The sequence below is a fragment of the Moschus berezovskii genome, chromosome 12 (genome assembly GCF_049115385.1).
Source record: "Moschus berezovskii isolate FMDL1 chromosome 12, NW_MosBer_1.0, whole genome shotgun sequence".
In the NCBI taxonomy this organism is placed as follows: Eukaryota; Metazoa; Chordata; class Mammalia; order Artiodactyla; family Moschidae; genus Moschus; species Moschus berezovskii.
This window is the reverse complement of record NC_142471.1, coordinates 97,909,250-97,925,981: the sequence shown is the minus strand read 5'-3', so window position 1 is coordinate 97,925,981 and position 16,732 is coordinate 97,909,250. Positions and strand designations below refer to the sequence as shown.

The 16,732-nt window shown below is 45.1% G+C and overlaps 1 protein-coding gene across 1 annotated transcript; it reads right to left on the bottom strand.

Moving 5' to 3' along the window:
* Nucleotides 1–1,654: 1,654 nt before the first annotated feature.
* LOC129555923 (olfactory receptor 13A1-like) lies at nt 1,655–2,641 on the bottom strand. The gene has a single exon (XM_055425884.2). It carries the CDS (start codon nt 2,639–2,641, stop codon nt 1,655–1,657), a length of 987 nt encoding a protein of 328 aa, XP_055281859.2.
* Between the last annotated feature and the right edge of the window lie 14,091 nt (nt 2,642–16,732).

Here is a 16,732-nt window from a genome sequence, read left to right as displayed (position 1 = left end):
ACAATATGGTACCACTCCACACCTGTTAGAATAACTACCATCAAAAAAAACAAAGAGACAGCAAATCCTGGCAGGGATGTGGATAAAAGGGAATCTCGGTTCACTGCTGGTAGGACTGCAAATTGGTTCCATCAATATGGAACAGTATGGAGGGTCCTCAAAAAATTAAATATGGAATTATCGTAAGATCCAGTGTCCCACTTACGGGTATATATCCAAAGGAAATTATATCACTATGTCAAAGATATATATATACACACATATCACACATACACACACACATATATACCATAAAAAGAAAAATCCTTCTTTAAAAAGAAGGAAATCCTACCATTTGCAACAGCATGAAGGGACCTTGAGGGCATTATGCTAAGTGAAATAAGTCAGATAGAGATATATACTGTATGATCTCACTTAAATGTGGAATCTAAAAACCCTTACAAACTCATAGAAAAAGAGAACAGATCTGAGGTTACCAGAGGCAGGGGTGGGACTGGGGGATGGTAGGAAGGGGGTCAAAAGTCACAAGCTTCCAGTTATAAGCAAGTCCCGGGATGAACATACTGGTGACACAAGTGTGCGGTACATTGGGAAGCTGCTGAGATTGTAGATCCCAAAAGTTATCATCACAAGAAAAAGGTTTTTTCTTTCTCTCATTTTTGTCTTGTATCATGTATCTTGGATCATCAAATGATCCACTTGGCTGGGGCTGAAAGTCATCTTTCATCTGTCGTGCAAGCCCTTGAGGACCTCCAGGTCTACCAGGGAGGGATGCCTCTGAGGGCCAAGTGTCAGGTAAGCACTCACAGCAGTGGGCCTGTGGTTCAGTACTGAGGCAGTAACTGCAGCTCCGCATTTGGTTCCCGGCAACTATTAAGGATAAATGTGCCCTTTTCTGAAAGAAGAAAAAGTAAATAAAAGCACACCTCCTTCTGCAGGTCATTAGGTGGAAGGTTGGATTCCGCTATCTCTCCCCATCCCTGTGTGCCAGGACCAGGAGCTCCCAGACATGGCGAAGAGCACTGCACCTTGTGTTTTCCCCACAAGCCAATGGGTATCTGATTGGAGAATCGGGGCCTCACATCAGAATGTACCAGGCAGTGTGCACATTGGGTGAGTCTGACTCTTGGAACTCCCCCGCACATGACCCCTGGCCCGGGAATGGGAAGGGGCCAGCCGCACCACCAGGTGCCAGGTGCTGGGAAAACTAGTCTGCAAGGTGCTGGAGGGGGAGCTGAGGGACTCTGCCTGACTCCTGCCCTTCCTCCTTGCCCTGCTGTGTCTCCCATTACCCCTTTAATCCCTCCCCCTTGAAGTCCTGAGAGCATCCACCCTTAGGGCTTTGGAACGCTTAGTTAAGGACCGCCTGGAACACCAGCAGCGCCCCCCAAGGATCGCACATTACAGGTAAAGTGTTGTCGCTCAGTCGTGTCCGACTCTTTGCAACCCCATGGACTGTAGCCCTCCAGGCTCCTCTGTCCATGGGATTCTCCAAGCAAGAAGACTGGAGTGGACTGCCATTTCCTTCTCCATTACAAGTAAGTCTATCACATCAACTACCTTCTCACTCTTTGCCTGTTACATCAGACTCTCAACATCCTATTTTGAAACTCGCTGCTCAGCTTGCAAAGTCCGCATCAGCCACTTCCCTTCTTTACTGGATTCGGGAAAACACTTTCCTGAGTGCCACCTTGACATCCTTGTTCCGCAGTGAGTAGATGAGGGGGTTCAGGGTGGGGCTGACTGCTGTGTATAGCACGGCGACAACTTTGCCGTTTTCCAAGGAGGAGCCGGACCCCGGGAGGATGTAGGTGTAGATGACGGTGGAGTAGTACAAGGTGACCGCCAGGAGGTGGGAGGAGCAGGTGGAGAAGGCACGCTGCTTGCCCGTGGCCGAGCGCATGCGCAGGATGCTGGCCAGGATGCAGCCGTAGGAGGCCACGGTGAGCAGGAAGTTGGCCACCCCGAAGTAGACGTCCGCCACGACTATCATGACGTTGTTCAGCGTGGTTGGGCTGCAGGAGAGCAGCAGCAGCGTGGGGACTTCACAGAGAAAATGCTGGATCTGACTGGGGCCGCAGAACGTCAGCCTTGTCATCAGGCCTGTGTGCACGGACGTGCTGACGGCGCTGACGGCCCACACGCTGCCGGCCAGCAGGGCGCAGACAGGCCGGCCCATCCGCGAGCTGTAGTGCAGCGGGCGGCAGATGGCCACGTAGCAGTCGTAGGCCATGACTGTCAGCAGCAGCAGCTCGGCCCCCAGAAACCAGGTCAGGAAGAAGAGCTGAGTCATGCATCCCTGATAAGAGATGGTGCCACCCTTGACCGCCAGGTTCTCCAGCAGTTTGGGGAGAACTGTAGCCGTGCAGACCATGTCTAAAATAGCCAGGTTGGTGAGAAAGAAGTACATTGGGGTGTGGAGGCCTGGGTGCAGGCTGATGGCCGTGACAATGAGGGTGTTCCCTGCAAGAGACCCCAGGAAGAGGAGGAGGAACAAGACGAGGAAGAGACCCCGGAGCCCAGGCTCCTCTGAGAAACTCTGCAGGGCAAACTCCTCCACAGCTGAGTAGTTGTGTGTGTCCATGCGGTGTTCGAGCCCTTGCAGCCTCTGGGACATGGCAGGCCTGGCACAGGGAGACATGGGGTGGTGGGGCAGTGCTGCGGCGAAGTCTGCTGTTGGCAGCTTTGCTGCAGAAAGCACATAATTAAGATATCAGCCAAGGTCCCAGCACCCAGGGAGACATTCAGGGAAGTTACTCCAGTCTGCCCCCCTGGTGGCCCCCATCAGCCCCACAGACACCCCGTCTCATGACAGCCTCCATCACTCCCTGGACCGCAGAAGGGAAGCTGAGCCCTCCTTGCTTTGGTTTTGAACACTTCCCGCAGCGTCCAGAGACGTGGAAGCTCTCCATTGCACGTGTGCTGGGCCCGCCACAGTGTGGGGAAGTCCCCATCGAGCCCGGCACAGAACTCCAGATTCCCAAAAGGAAAACCCAGTCAGCTGGGTCAGGGCTCAGGGAAGGGAGGGAAGTTTTACCCTTGCCAGAGGCAAAATGGGCGCTCACGGGGAGTACAGGGTCTCAGAGGGGAATGAGTGGCCAGGGGCACCAAGGCTCCAGCTCTCTGGGGAAGGTCACCCTCGCTGTTGGAGTCAGCTGCAGTCAGTCAGATGGACCTGGCCACAGCCCATTAGTTGCAACCACAGCTGCCCAGCCCTGTCTGGGCTACTCCTGGCTGCGCCCTCAGGTAGGGCAGACTCGGTGAGACCGAGAAGTCTGTGTCATTGGGGCTCGTGGTTCTGACTCCATCCCTCACTCCCCAGCTGGATGAGGGTCAGGCTGGGCTGGGACACAGGAAAGAAGGACACACACAGGTCAGCGTGGCCACAGGACCCCCAGCTTATACGCTAACCCCGCTCCCTGACCTCCCCCACAGCCTAGCACACCTGTCCCCCAGCCCTGTGGGACCATCGGGCCACCCTGAGTCCAGCTCAGTTGAAGAGACCATCATCCTTGTGCCCATGAACAGTTAGATCCATGAGCTCAGGGGAAGTGAGACCACCGTGCCTGCCTCCCTGGTGCCAGCCCCAGGCAGCCCCGGAGGATGTTATTACCTGCCCTGGGGGTTCAGAAGGGCTGAACCCTAACCCTACCTGGAAACAAGTGTCAACAACACAGGAAGGCTTGTCATTCCCCGGTGGAATGCAAGCAAAGATGTGTGATTTGCAGACCTGTGTCCTCAGCCGTAACCTGTGGCGAAGCTCCAGGGCAGGGAGGCACGGCTCCTTGGTGGCCTCGCCAGCTACTCCTCTAGTCCTCTCACCCTCGCTGCTCCCACCCCTGCAGAGCTGAGGTGCCACTGAGTTGCAGGACAGGTTCCCGCTGCTGGTCACTGCTGGCCCTGTCCAGGGCCACGCACCACACACACCCCTTCTTAGCAGTCACCTGCCATTTGTAGGCATGAGCCCCCAAAGCCCCCTCTGGCTGCACATCTGAGCCGCCTGGGTCCCCTCTGGCACCCCAGGGCATGTCCACCTATGTTGGCTGGCTGCCCAGCAAACTTCACCTCTGATTCATGGAACCCCAGCTGGGTCAGGGGCCTCAGGGCCTGGTTTCTCTTAAAGAGCTCGACCTGTTTAAAAACCTAGCCACACTGCTGGGTTCCTTCCTCCTACTGATCTGGGGCAAAGATAGGTCACAGACAAGCAGATGTGCTGCAGATTCCTGGGAACATTACAGTTCAGGCTGGGCTGGTAAAAGATAAAGCAATTTTGGCATCATTTTTTCCACAATAAAATAGGTCAGGACAAAAACAAATCTGTCTTTTGCAGAAACATCAAAAGGAAAACCAGGGGATGTGGTCCCAAAGGCATGAAGAGACAAGGGCAGAAAGTGACTCACTGTGAATGTCAGTGATGAGCCTCTGCTCAGGTCCTGTCCTAAAGAGACAACGTTTACATCTTCACAGAAAAATACAAGAAATTCTTCCTCTGGTGGAAGACTGGACGTAGCCTGAAGCCCATGTCCCAGTTCAGTGACCCCTTTGTCTGCTGTTGGCCTTTAACAAGAGTCCGTCCCCTCAGGTGGATGCTGAGGCTCGAGGGGGCTAGGAGCACCACCAGACACATCTCTCAGGGAGCAATTACCCCTTCTGAAGGCAAACAAGGGCCTCTGTGGGCACAGTCCTCAGGCTGAGCAGAACCAGGGCCCCAATGGGCACAGTGCAGGGCCAGGGTGCCTGGTGCCATAGCGGATGGGGCTCCAGGCAGCAGGGCTCAGTGTGAACACAGGGCTAAACGGCGGCCTCTCTGTCAAGGGTCTCTGCCGTGTATAGGACAGGAGCTGTGTACAACCAGATCCTGTGAGAAAAATGGGTTTCATCTTAAATAGATTTAATTTTTAAGACGGTTTTTAGATTTCTGTAAAAGTTGAGAAGACAGTACAGAAAGTTCCTTTAAGCCCCATGCCCAGTTTCCCTTAACGTTTAAACCTCACTTTAGTATGGTATGCTGCTGCTGCTGCTGCTGCTAAGTCGCTTCAGTCGTGTCCGACTCTGTGCGACCCCATAGATGGCAGCCCACCAGGCTTCCCCATCCCTGGGATTCTCCAGGCAAGAATGCTGGAGTGGGTTCCCATTTCCTTCTCCAATGCATGAAAGTGAAAAGCGAAAGTGAAGTCGCTCAGTCGTGTCCGACTCTTAGCGACCCCGTGGACTGCAGCCTACCAGGCTCCTCTGTCCATGGGATTCTCCAGGCAAGAGTACTGGAGTGGGCTGCCATCACCTTCTCCTTAGTATGGTATACTTGTTACCCTTAATGAACCAACATTGACATTATCAACCGAAGTCCACAGTCAATTCAGACTGCATTACTTTTCACTCAGAGTCCTTCTTCTATCCCAGGGTCTCATCAGAACACCACATGCCATTTAGGGCTCTCTTGGCTGACAGTGTCTCAGACTCTCCTTAGCTTTGGCGACCTGGGCAGTTTTGAGGGGTGCTGGCCAGGCATTTTGTAGATGTTCCTCTGTTGGGACTTTATTGTTTTTCTTGTGATCCGACTAGAGTGAAGGGTTTGGGGAGGAGATCACAGAAGCGAAGAGCTATGCTCAACACATCATATCAGAAGACACACTATGAACTAGACTTTCACCGCAGATATCAGCCTTGACAAGATGTCTGTGGCTCTTGGAAAGATTAAAAGCAAGTGGCGTTTCAAGAAGCCACTTTTAAAAGGCTGAGGTTGACAACTGCAGCACCAGCACATATAGGAAGCAGCTGTTTCCTGAGCCTGGGTAACAAACAGGGTCAAAGGGAAGCAGAGGAAGGTGTGATCCGTACCCCTCTCAGTCCCCACCCAACACCGGGACCTCGGCTGCAGGCAGAGCCCAGCTGGGGTGAGGGGCTGTGCTCCTCCCCAAGCCAAAGCCCCCCTTGCCCTTCCTCAGTGCCTCCTTCACCACCTCCCCCTTGGACAGAAAGCTGTGGGCCCAGAAGCTCACAGAACACATCTAGAAAGCAATCTCAGAGGTTTTAACTATTTTATTATTAAAATATTATTTTCACAGAAATATAATAGGCAATATTAAAATCTGTATGGACCAAAAAAGACCCAGAATAGCCAAAGCCATCTTGAGAAAGAATTACAAATCTAGAGGCATAACACTTTCTAATTTCAATCTATATTACCAAGATACTGTAATCAAAAGAGTATGGTATTGGCATAAAAACAAGTATAAATATCAGTGGAACTAAATAGAGAGCCCAGAAATAAGCTCACTCAAAATGGCCGATTAATTTATGATAAAGGATCCAAGAATATATAATGAGGAAAGGACAGTCTCTTTGATAAACAGTATTGGAAAACTAGGCAGCCACATGCAAAAGAATAAAACTTCTTTACACCATATGCAAAAATTAACTCAAAATACATTAAAGACTTGAATATAAGATCAAAACCCATGGAATTTCTAGAGGACAACATGGGCTAAAAACTCCTTGACATCAGTCTTGGCAATTGTTTTTTGGATGCGTCACCAAAAGGCAATGAGAGCAAAAATAAACAAGTGAGGCTACGTCAAACTAAAAAGTTTCTGCACAGCAAAAGGAACAGTCAACAAAAGGAAAAGGCAACCTACGGAGTGGGAAAACATATTTTCAAAGCCTGTATCCAATAAGGTGTTGTAATACCCAAAATATATATTTTTTTAAAAACTACAACACAGTTCAGTTCAGTCCAGTCACTCAATTGTGTCCAACTCTTTGCAAGCCCATGGACTGCAGCACAACAGACTTTGCTCAACTCCTGGCTCTTGCTCAAACTCATGTCATCCAACCGTCTCATCCTCTGTTGTCTCTTTCTCCTCTTGCCTTCAATCTTTCCCAGAATCAGGGTCTTTTCCAGTGAGTCAGTTCTTCATATCAGGTGGCCAAATTATTGAAGCTTCAGCTTCAGCATCAGTCCTTCCAATGAATATTCAGGACTGATTTCCTTTAGGATGGACTGGTTGGATCTCCTTGCAGTCCAAGGGACTCTCAAGAGTCTTCTCCAACACCACAGTTCAAAAGTATCAATTCTTCGGTGCTCAGCTTTCTTTATGGCCCAACTCTCATATCCAAACATGACTACTGGAAAAACCATAGCTTTGACTAGATGAACCTTTGTTGGCAAAGTAATGTCTCTACTTCTTAACATGCTGTCTAGGTTGGTCATAGCTTTTCTTCCAAGGAGCAAGTGTCTTTTAATTTCATGGTTGCACTCACCATCTGCATGATTTTGGAGTCCAAAAAATAAAGTCTGTCACTGTTTCCATTGTTTCCCCATCTATTTGCATGAAGTGATGGGACCTGATGCCATGAACTTCGTTTTCGGAATGTTGAGTTTTAAGTCAAGTTTTTCACTCTCCTCTTTCATCAAGAGGCTCTTCAGTTCCTCTTTGCTTTCTGCCATAAGGGTGGTGTCATCTGCATATCTGAGGTTATTGATATTTTCCCCAGCTATCTTAATTCCAGCTTGTGCTTCATCCAGCCCTGCATTTCGCATGATGTAACTCTGCATATAAGTTAAATAAGCAGGGTGACAATATACAGCCTTGACATACTCCTTTCCTGATTTGGAACAAGTCTGTTGTTCCATGTCCAGTTCTAACTGTTGCTTCTTGACCTGCACACAGATTTCTCAAGAGGCAGGTCAGGTGGTCTGGTATTCCTGTCTCTCGAAGAATTTTCCACAGTTTGTTGTGGTCCACAGAGTCAAAGGGTTTGGCATAGTCAATTAAGCAGAAGTAAACATTTTTTCTGGAACTCTCTTGCTTTTTCTATGATCCAGCAGATGTTGGATCATAGAATTTGATCTCTGGTTCCTCTGCCTTTTCTAAATCCAGCTTGAACATCTAGAAGTTCTCGGTTCATGTACTGTTGAAGCCTCACTTGGAGAATTTTGAGCATTACTTTGCTAGCGTGTGAGATGAGTGCAGTTGTGCAGTAGTTTGAGCATTCTTTGGCATTGCCTTTCTTTGGGATTGGAATGAAAACTGACCTTTTCCAGTCCTGTAGCCACTGCTGAGTTTTCCAAATTTGCTGGCATATTGAGTGCAGCCCTTTCACAGCATCATCTTTTAGGATTTGAAATAGCTCAACTGGAATTCCATCACCTCCACTAGCTTTGTTCATAGTGATGGCTCCTAAGGCCCACTTGACTTTGCATTCCAGGATGTCTGGCTTTAGGTGAGTGATGACACCATGGTGATTATCTGAGTCGTGAAGATCTTTTTTGTGTAGTTCTTCTGTGTATTCTTGCCACCTCTTCTTAATATCTTCTGCCTCTATTGGGCCCATACCATTTCTGTCCTTTATCGAGCCCATCTTTGCATGAAATGTTCCCTTGGCATCTCTAATTTTCTTGAAGAGATCTCTAGTCTTTCCCATTCTATTGTTTTCCTCTATTTCTTTGCATTGATCACTGAGGAAGGCTTTCTTCTCTCTCCTTGATATGCTTTGGAACTCTGCATTCAGATGGGTATATCTTTCCTTTTCTTCTCTGCCTTTAGGTTCTCCTAGAACTGTTTAGTTCTTCCTACAATTCAGCAGCAAACAAATCAATTTAAAAATGGGTAGAAGATTTGAATAGACATTTTTTTCCAAAGAAGACATACAGTGGCCCACAGATCCATAAATCATTGATCAAAACCACAATGAGTTATCACCAAACACCAGCTAAAGTGACTATTGTGAAAAAGACAAAAAATAACAAATGTTGATGAGGATGCAGAGAAAAGGGAATTCTGGTACACTGTTGGTGTAACTGTAAACTGGTACAGCCACTGTGAAAGAGCACGGAGTTTCCTCAAAAATTAAAGATAAAGCTAGTATATGGTCCAGCAATTCCATTTCTGGGTATTTCTCTGAAGAAAATGAAAACATTAATTCAAAAAAATACATGCATTCCAATGTTCATAGCTGCATTATTTACAACAGCCAAAACATGGAAAAATAGTGTAAGTGTTTATCAAAGGATAAGTGATACACACACACACACACAATGGAATATTATTCTACCATAAAAAAGAAGATCTTGCCATTGGCAACATCAAAGGTGGACCGTGGGAGCATTATGCTAAACGAGACAAGTTAGACAAAGACAAATAACAGGACCTCACTTACAAGTCCAGTCTTGAAAAGAGAGAGCCTCAGACACAGACACAGAACGGTGGTTGCCAATGATGGACAAAGGCGGTGGGAGCAACATTGGCAAGAGGCACGAAGTTCTAGTCACAGGTGGGTCAGGGTCATAATACACAGCAACTACAGTTAATAATACTAAATTCCATATGTGAAAGTTGTGGAAAGAAAAATCTTAAAAGTTCTCATCATGAGAAAACTATATGTAACTATGACGGATGTTAACTAGACCTACTGTGGTGGTCATCTTACAGTGTGTACAAATAATAAATCATATTGCATGTCTGAAACTAATATAATGCTACATGCCAACTGTACCACAACAAAAATGTATGTTATAAAATTCACAAATAAAAATTACCATAGATACTAACGTAGACTGTGGACTTTGAGTGATAATGATGTGTCAGTGTAGGTTCATCCGTTTTAATGACTGCACCACTCTGGAGGGGTGCTGACAGTGGGGGTGGTCTGAGGAGGTAGGAGGTGTGTGGGAAATCTCTGACTTCCTGACCAATTCGGTTATGAGTCTGAAAGTGCTTTAAAAAATAAAGTCTTTTGTTTTTTAATTGAAGGATAATTACTTTACAGAATTTTGTTGTTTTCTATCAAACCTCAACTTGAATCAGCCACAGCCACAGGGGACATTACACACGTGCCCTCCCTTTTGAACCTCCCTCCCATCTCCCTCCCCATCCCACCCCTCTAGGTTGATTCAGAGCCCCTATTTGAGTTTCCTGAGCCATACAGCAAATTCCCATTGGCTATCTGTTTTATATATGGTAATGTAAGTTTCCATGTTACTCTCTCCACGCTGCTGCTGCTAAGTCGCTTCAGTCGTGTTCGACTCTGTGTGACCCCATAGACAGCAGCCGACCAGGCTCCTCCATCCCTGGGATTCTCCAGGCAAGAACACTGGAGTGGGTTGCCACGTCCTTCTTCAATGCATGAAAGTGAAAAGTGAAAGTGAGGTCGCTTAGGCATGTCCGACTCTTCGCAACCTCATGGACTGCAGCCCACCAGGCTCCTCTGTCCGTGGGATTTCCCAGGCAAGAACACTGGAGTGGGGTGCCACTGCCTTCTCCGACATCTCACCCTCTCCTCCCCCCTCCCCAGGTCCATAAACCTATTTTCTATGTCTGTTTCTCCATTACTGCCCTGAAAATAAATTCTTCAGAACCATTTTTCTAGATTCCATATATATGCATTTCAGTTCAGTTCAGTCGCTCAGTCATGTCCGACTCTCCGTGACCCCATGAATCACAGCACGCCAGGCCTCCCTGTCCATCACCAACTCCCGCAGTACACTCAAACTCATGTCCACAGAGTCGGTGATGCCATCCAGCCATCTCATTCTCGGTCGTCCCCTTCTCCTCCCACCTCCAACCTTTCCCAGCATCAGAGTCTTTTCCAGTGAGTCAACTCGTCGCATGAAGTGGCCAAAGTATTGCAGCTTCAGCTTTAGCATCAGTCCCTCCAATGAACACTCAGGATTGATCTCCTCTAGAATGGACTGGTTGGATCTCCTTGCAGTATAAGGGACTCTCAAGAGTCTTCTCCAACACCACAGTTCAAAAGCATCGATTCTTCGGCGATCAGCTTTCTTCACAGTCCAACTCTCACATCCATACAGGACCATGGGAAAAACCATTGCCTTGACTAGACGGACCTTGGTTGGCAGAGTAATGTCTCTACTTTTTAAAATACTATCAAGGTTGGTCATAACTTTCCTTCCAAGGAGCAAGCGTCTTTTAATTTCATGTCTGCAATCAGCATCTGCAGTGATTTTGGAGCCCAAAAAAATAAAGTCTGACACTGTTTCCACTGTTTTTACATCTATTTCCCATGAAGTGATGGGACCAGATGCCATGATCTTTGTTTTCTGAATGTTGAGCTTCAAGCCAACCTTTTCACTCTCCTCTTTCACTTTCATCAAGAGGCTTTTGCGTTCCTCTTCACTTTCTGCCATAAGGGTAGTGTCATCTGCATATCTGAGGCTATTGATATTTCTCCCAGCAATCTTGATTCCAGCTTGTGCTTCTTCCAGCCCAGCGTTCCTCATGATGTACTCTGCATATAAGTTAAATAAGCAAGGTGACAATATACAACCTTGACGTACACCTTTTCCTATTTGGAACCAGTCTGTTGTTCCATGTCCAGTTCTAACTGTTGCTTCCTGACCTGCATACAGGTTTCTCAAGAGGCAGGTCAGGTGGTCTGGGATTCCCATCTCCTTCAGAATGTTCCACAGTTTATTGTGATCCACACAGTCAAAGGCTTTGGGATAGTCAATGAAGCAGAAGTAGATGTTTTTCTGAAACTCTCTTGCTTTCTCCATTAGAATACGATATTTATCTTTCTAACTCACTTCACTCCATATAATAGGCTCTAAGTTCACCTACCTCATCAGAACTGACTCAGATATGTTCCTTTTTCTGGCTGAGTAATATTGTGTATGTGTACCACCACTTCTTTATCCAGTCATCTGTCGATGGACATCTAGGTTGCTTCCATGTTCTAGCTATTATAAATAGTGTTGCAATGAACAATGGAATACATGTGTCTTTTTCAATTTTTCCTCAGGGTATATGCCTGGGAGTGGGATTGCTGGATCATATGGTGGTTTTTATTCCTAGTTTTTTAAGGAATCTTCATACCATCTTCCATAGTGGCTGCATCAATTTACATTCCCACCAACAATGCAAGAATGTTGCCTTTTCTCCACACCCTCTCCAGCATTTATTGTTTGTAGACTTTTTGATGATGGCCATTCTGGCCAATGTGAGGTGATACCTCATTGTAGTTTGGATTTGCACTTCCATAATAATGAGAGAGAACCTAAATCAAATCCCTTATGATTATACAGTGGAAGTAAGAAATAGATTTAAGGGACTAGATCTGATAGAATGCCTGATGAACTCTGGACGGAGGTTCATGACATTGTACAGGAGACAGGGACCAAGAAAATCCCCATGGAAAAAAAATGTAAAAAAGCAAAATGGCTGTCTGAGGAGGCCTTACAAACAGCTGTGAAAAGAAGAGAAGCGAAAAGCAAAGCAGAAAAGGAAAGATATAAGCATCTGAATGCAGAGTTCCAAAGAATAGCAAGGAGAGATAAGAAAGCCTTCCTCAGCGATCAATGCAAAGAAATAGAGGAAAACAACAGAATAGGAAAAACAAGAGATCTTTTCAAGAAAATTAGAGATATCAAGGAAACATTTCATGCAAAGATGGGCTCAATAAAGGACAGAAATGGTATGGACCTAACAGAAGCAGAAGATATTAAGAAGAGGTGGCAAGAATACACAGAAGAACTACACAAAAAAGATCTTCACGACAAAGATAATCAAGATGGCGTGATCACTCACCTGGAGCCAGACATCTTGGAATGTGAAGTCAAGCGGGCCTTAGAAAGCATCACCATGAACAAAGCTAGTGGAGGTGATGGAATTCCAATTGAGCTATTTCAAATCCTGAAAGATGATGCTGTGAAAGTGCTGCACTCAATATGCCAGCAAATTTGGAAAACTCAGCAGTGGCCACAGGACTGGAAAAGGCCAGTCTTCATTCCAATCCCAAAGAAAGGCAATGCCAAAGAATGCGCAAACTACCGCACAATTGCACTCATCTCACACGCTAGTAAAGTCATGCTCAAAATTCTCCAAGCCAGGCCTCAGCAATAGGTGAACCATGAACTTCCAGATGTTCAAGCAGGTTTTAGAAAAGGCAGAGGCACCAGAGATCAAATTGCCAACATCTGCTGGATCATGGAGAAAGCAAGAGAGTTCCAGAAAAACATCTACTTCTGCTTCATTGACTATGCCAAAGCCTTTGACTGTGTGGATCACAAGAAACTGTGGAACATTCTGAAAGAGATGGGAATACCAGACCACCTGACCTGCCTGTTGAGAAACCTGTATGCAGGTCAGGAAGCAACAGTTAGAACTGGACATGGAACAACAGACTGGTTCCAAATAGGAAAAGGAGTACATCAAGGCTGTATATTGTCACCCTGCTTATTTAACTTATATGCAGAGTACATCATGAGGAACGCTGGGCTGGACAAGCTGGAATCAAGATTGCTGGGAGAAAATATCAATAATCTCAGATATGCAGATGACACCACCCTTATGGCAGAAAGTGAAGAGGAACTCAAAAGCCTCTTGATGAAAGTGAAAGAGGAGAGTGAAAATGTTGGCTTGAAGCTCAACATTCAGAAAATGAAGATCATGGCATCTGGTCCCATCACTTCATGGGAAATAGATGGGGAAACAGTGGAAACAGGGTCAGACTTTATTTTGGGGGGCTCCAAAATCACTGCAGATGCTGATTGCAGACATGAAATTAAAAGATGCTTACTCCTTGGAAGGAAAGTTATGACCAACCTAGATAGTATATTAAAAAGCAGAGACATTACTTTGCCAACCAAGGTCCGTCTAGTCAAGGCTATGGTTTTTCCCGTGGTCATGTATGGATGTGAGAGTTGGACTGTGAAGAAAGCTGATCGCCGAAGAATTGATGCTTTTGAACTGTGGTGCTGGAGAAGACTCTTGCAAGTCTCTTGTACTGCAAGGAGATCCAACCAGTCCATTCTAAAGGAGCTCAGTCCTGGGTGTTCATTGGAAGGACTGATGCTAAAGCTGAAACTGCAATACTTTGGCCACCTCATGCGACGAGTTGACTCACTGGAAAAGACTCTGATGCTGGGAGGGACTGGGGGCAGGAGAAGAAGGGGACGACAGAGAATGAGGTGGCTGGATGGCATCACCGACTCAATGGACATGAGTTTGAGTGAACTCCGGGAGTTGGTGATGGACAGGGAGGCCTGGCGTGCTGTGATTCATGGGGTTGCAAAGAGTCGGTCACGACTGAATGACTGAACTGAACTGAACTGATGCTGTTTTTCAAGCACCATTTATTGAAGAGGCTGTCTTTACCCTTCTTGCATTGCATATTCTTGCCTCCTTTGTCAAAAATAAGGTATCCAGAGGTGCTTGGGTTTAATTCTGGGCTTTCTATCTTGTTCCATTGGTCTATATTTCTGTTTTTGTGCCAGTACCATACTGTCTTGATGACTGTAGCTTTGTAGTATATTCTGAAGTCAGGAAGGTTGATTCTTCCAGTTCCATTCCTCTTTCTCAAGACTGCTTTGGCTATTCGGATTCTTTTGTGTTTCCATTTGAATTGTGAAATTTTTTGTTCTAGTTCTGTGAAAAAATGCCATTGGTAATTTGATAGGGGCCACATTCAATCTGTAGATTGCATTTGATAGTATAGTCATTTCCACAATATTGAATCTTCCTACCTAGGAACATGGAATATCTTTCCATCTGTTTATGTCATATTGATTTCATTAGTGTCTTATAATTTTCTGGGTACAGTTCTTTTGTCTCCTTAGGTAAGTTTATTTCTAGATATTTAATTATTTTTGTTGCAGTGGTGAATGGGATTGAGTCCTTAATTTTTCTTTTTGATTTTTCAGTGTTAGTATATAGAAATGCAAGTGATTTCTGTGTATTGATTTTGTATCCTGCGACTTTGCTAAATTCCCTGATTAGCTCTAGTAATTTTCTGATAGTATCATTAGGGTTGTCTATGTATAGTATCATGTCATCTGGAAACAGTGAGAGTTTCACTTCTTTTCTGATCTGGATTCATTTTATTTCTTTTTTTTCTCTGATTGCTGTAGCTAGACTTCCAGAACTATGTTGAATAATAGTGGTGAAAGTGGACACCCTTGTCTTGTTCCTGATCTTAGGGGGAATGTGTTCAGTTTTTCACCATTGAAAATAATGTTTGCTTTAGGCTTATCATCTATGGCCTTTACTATGTTGAGGTAGTTTCCCTCTATGCCCATTTTTTGAAGAGTTTCAACCATAAATGGGTGCTGAATTTTGTCAAAGGCTTTTTCTGCATCTATTGAGATTATCATATGGTTTTTATCTTTCAATTTGTTAATATAGTGTATCAACTTGATTGATTTGCATATATTGAAGAATCCTTGCATTCCTGGAATAAACCCAACTTGATCATGGTGTGTGAGCTTTTTGATGTGTTGCTGAATTCTGTTTGCTAAAATTTTGTTGAGGATTTTTGCATCTATATTCATCAGTGATATTGGCCTGCAGTTTTCTTTTTTGGTGTTGTCTTTGTCTGGTTTTGGTATCAAGGTGATGGTAGACTTGTAGAGTGAGTTTGGAAGTGTTCCTTCCTCTGCAGTTTTTTGAAAGAGTTTTAGAAGGATAGGCATTAGCTCGTCTCTAAATGTCTGATAGAATTCTCCTGTGCAGCCATCCAGTCCTGAGCTTCTGTTTTTTGGGAGGTTTTTGATCACAGCTTCAATTTCAGTGGTTGTAATTGGGTTGTTCATAATTTCTATTTCTTCCTGGTTCAGTCTTGGAAGATTGAACTTTTCTAAGAATTGGTCCATTTCTTCCAGGTTATCCATTTTATCGCCATATCAGTTCAGTTCAGTCGCTCAGTCGTGTCTGACTCTTTGCGACCCCATGAATCACAGCACGCCAGGCCTCCCTGTCCATCACCAACTCCTGGAGTTCACTCAAACTCATGTCCGTCGAGTCGGTGATGCCATCCAGCCATCTCATTCTCTGCCGTCCCCGTCTCCTCCCGCCCCCAATCCCTCCCAGCATCAGAGTCTTTTCCAGTGAGTCAGCTCGTCTCATGAGGTGGCCAAAGTATTGGAATTTCAGCTTCAGCATCAGTCCTTCCAATAGTGTTCACAATAGCCTTATAATCCTTTGTATTTCTGTATTGTCTGTTGTAACCTCTCCCTTTTAATTTCTAATTTTGTTGATTTGATTCTTCTCTCTTCTCTTCTTGATGAGTCTGGCTAAAGCCTTGTCAATTTTATCTTCTCCAAGAACCAGCTTTTAGTTTTTATTAATCTTTACTATTGTTTCATTTCTTTTTCATTTATTTTTGCTCAGATCTTTATGATTTCTTTCCTTCTACTAATTTTAATTTTTTGTTGTTCTTCTTTCTCCAATTGTTTTAGGTGTAAAGTTAGGTTGTCTATTAGATGTTTCTCTTGTTTCTTGAGGTAGGATTTTATTGTTATAAACTTTCCTCTTGGAACTGCTTTTGCTGCACCCCATAGGTTTTGAGTTGTTGTGTTTTCATTGTCATTTGTTTCTAGAAATGTTTTTATTTCCCTTTTGATTTCTTCAGTAACCTGTTGCTTATTTAGCAAGGTGTTGTTTAAACTCCATGTGTTTGCATTTCTTACAGTTTTTTTTTTCTTGTAATTGATATCTAGTCTTATAGCATTGTGGTTAGAGAAGATGCTTGATACAACTTCAATTTTCTTAAATTTACTGAGGTTTGATTTGTGACCCAAGATGTGGTCTCTCCTGGAGAATGTTCCATGTGCACTTGAGAAGAAGGTGCATTCTTCTGCATTTGGATGGAGTGTCCTGAATATATCAATGAGACCCATCTCATCTAATGTATCATTTAAGACTCGTGTTTCCTTATTAATTTTCTGTTTTGATGATCTGTCCATTGGAGTGAGTGGGGTGTTAAAGTCTCCTACTAT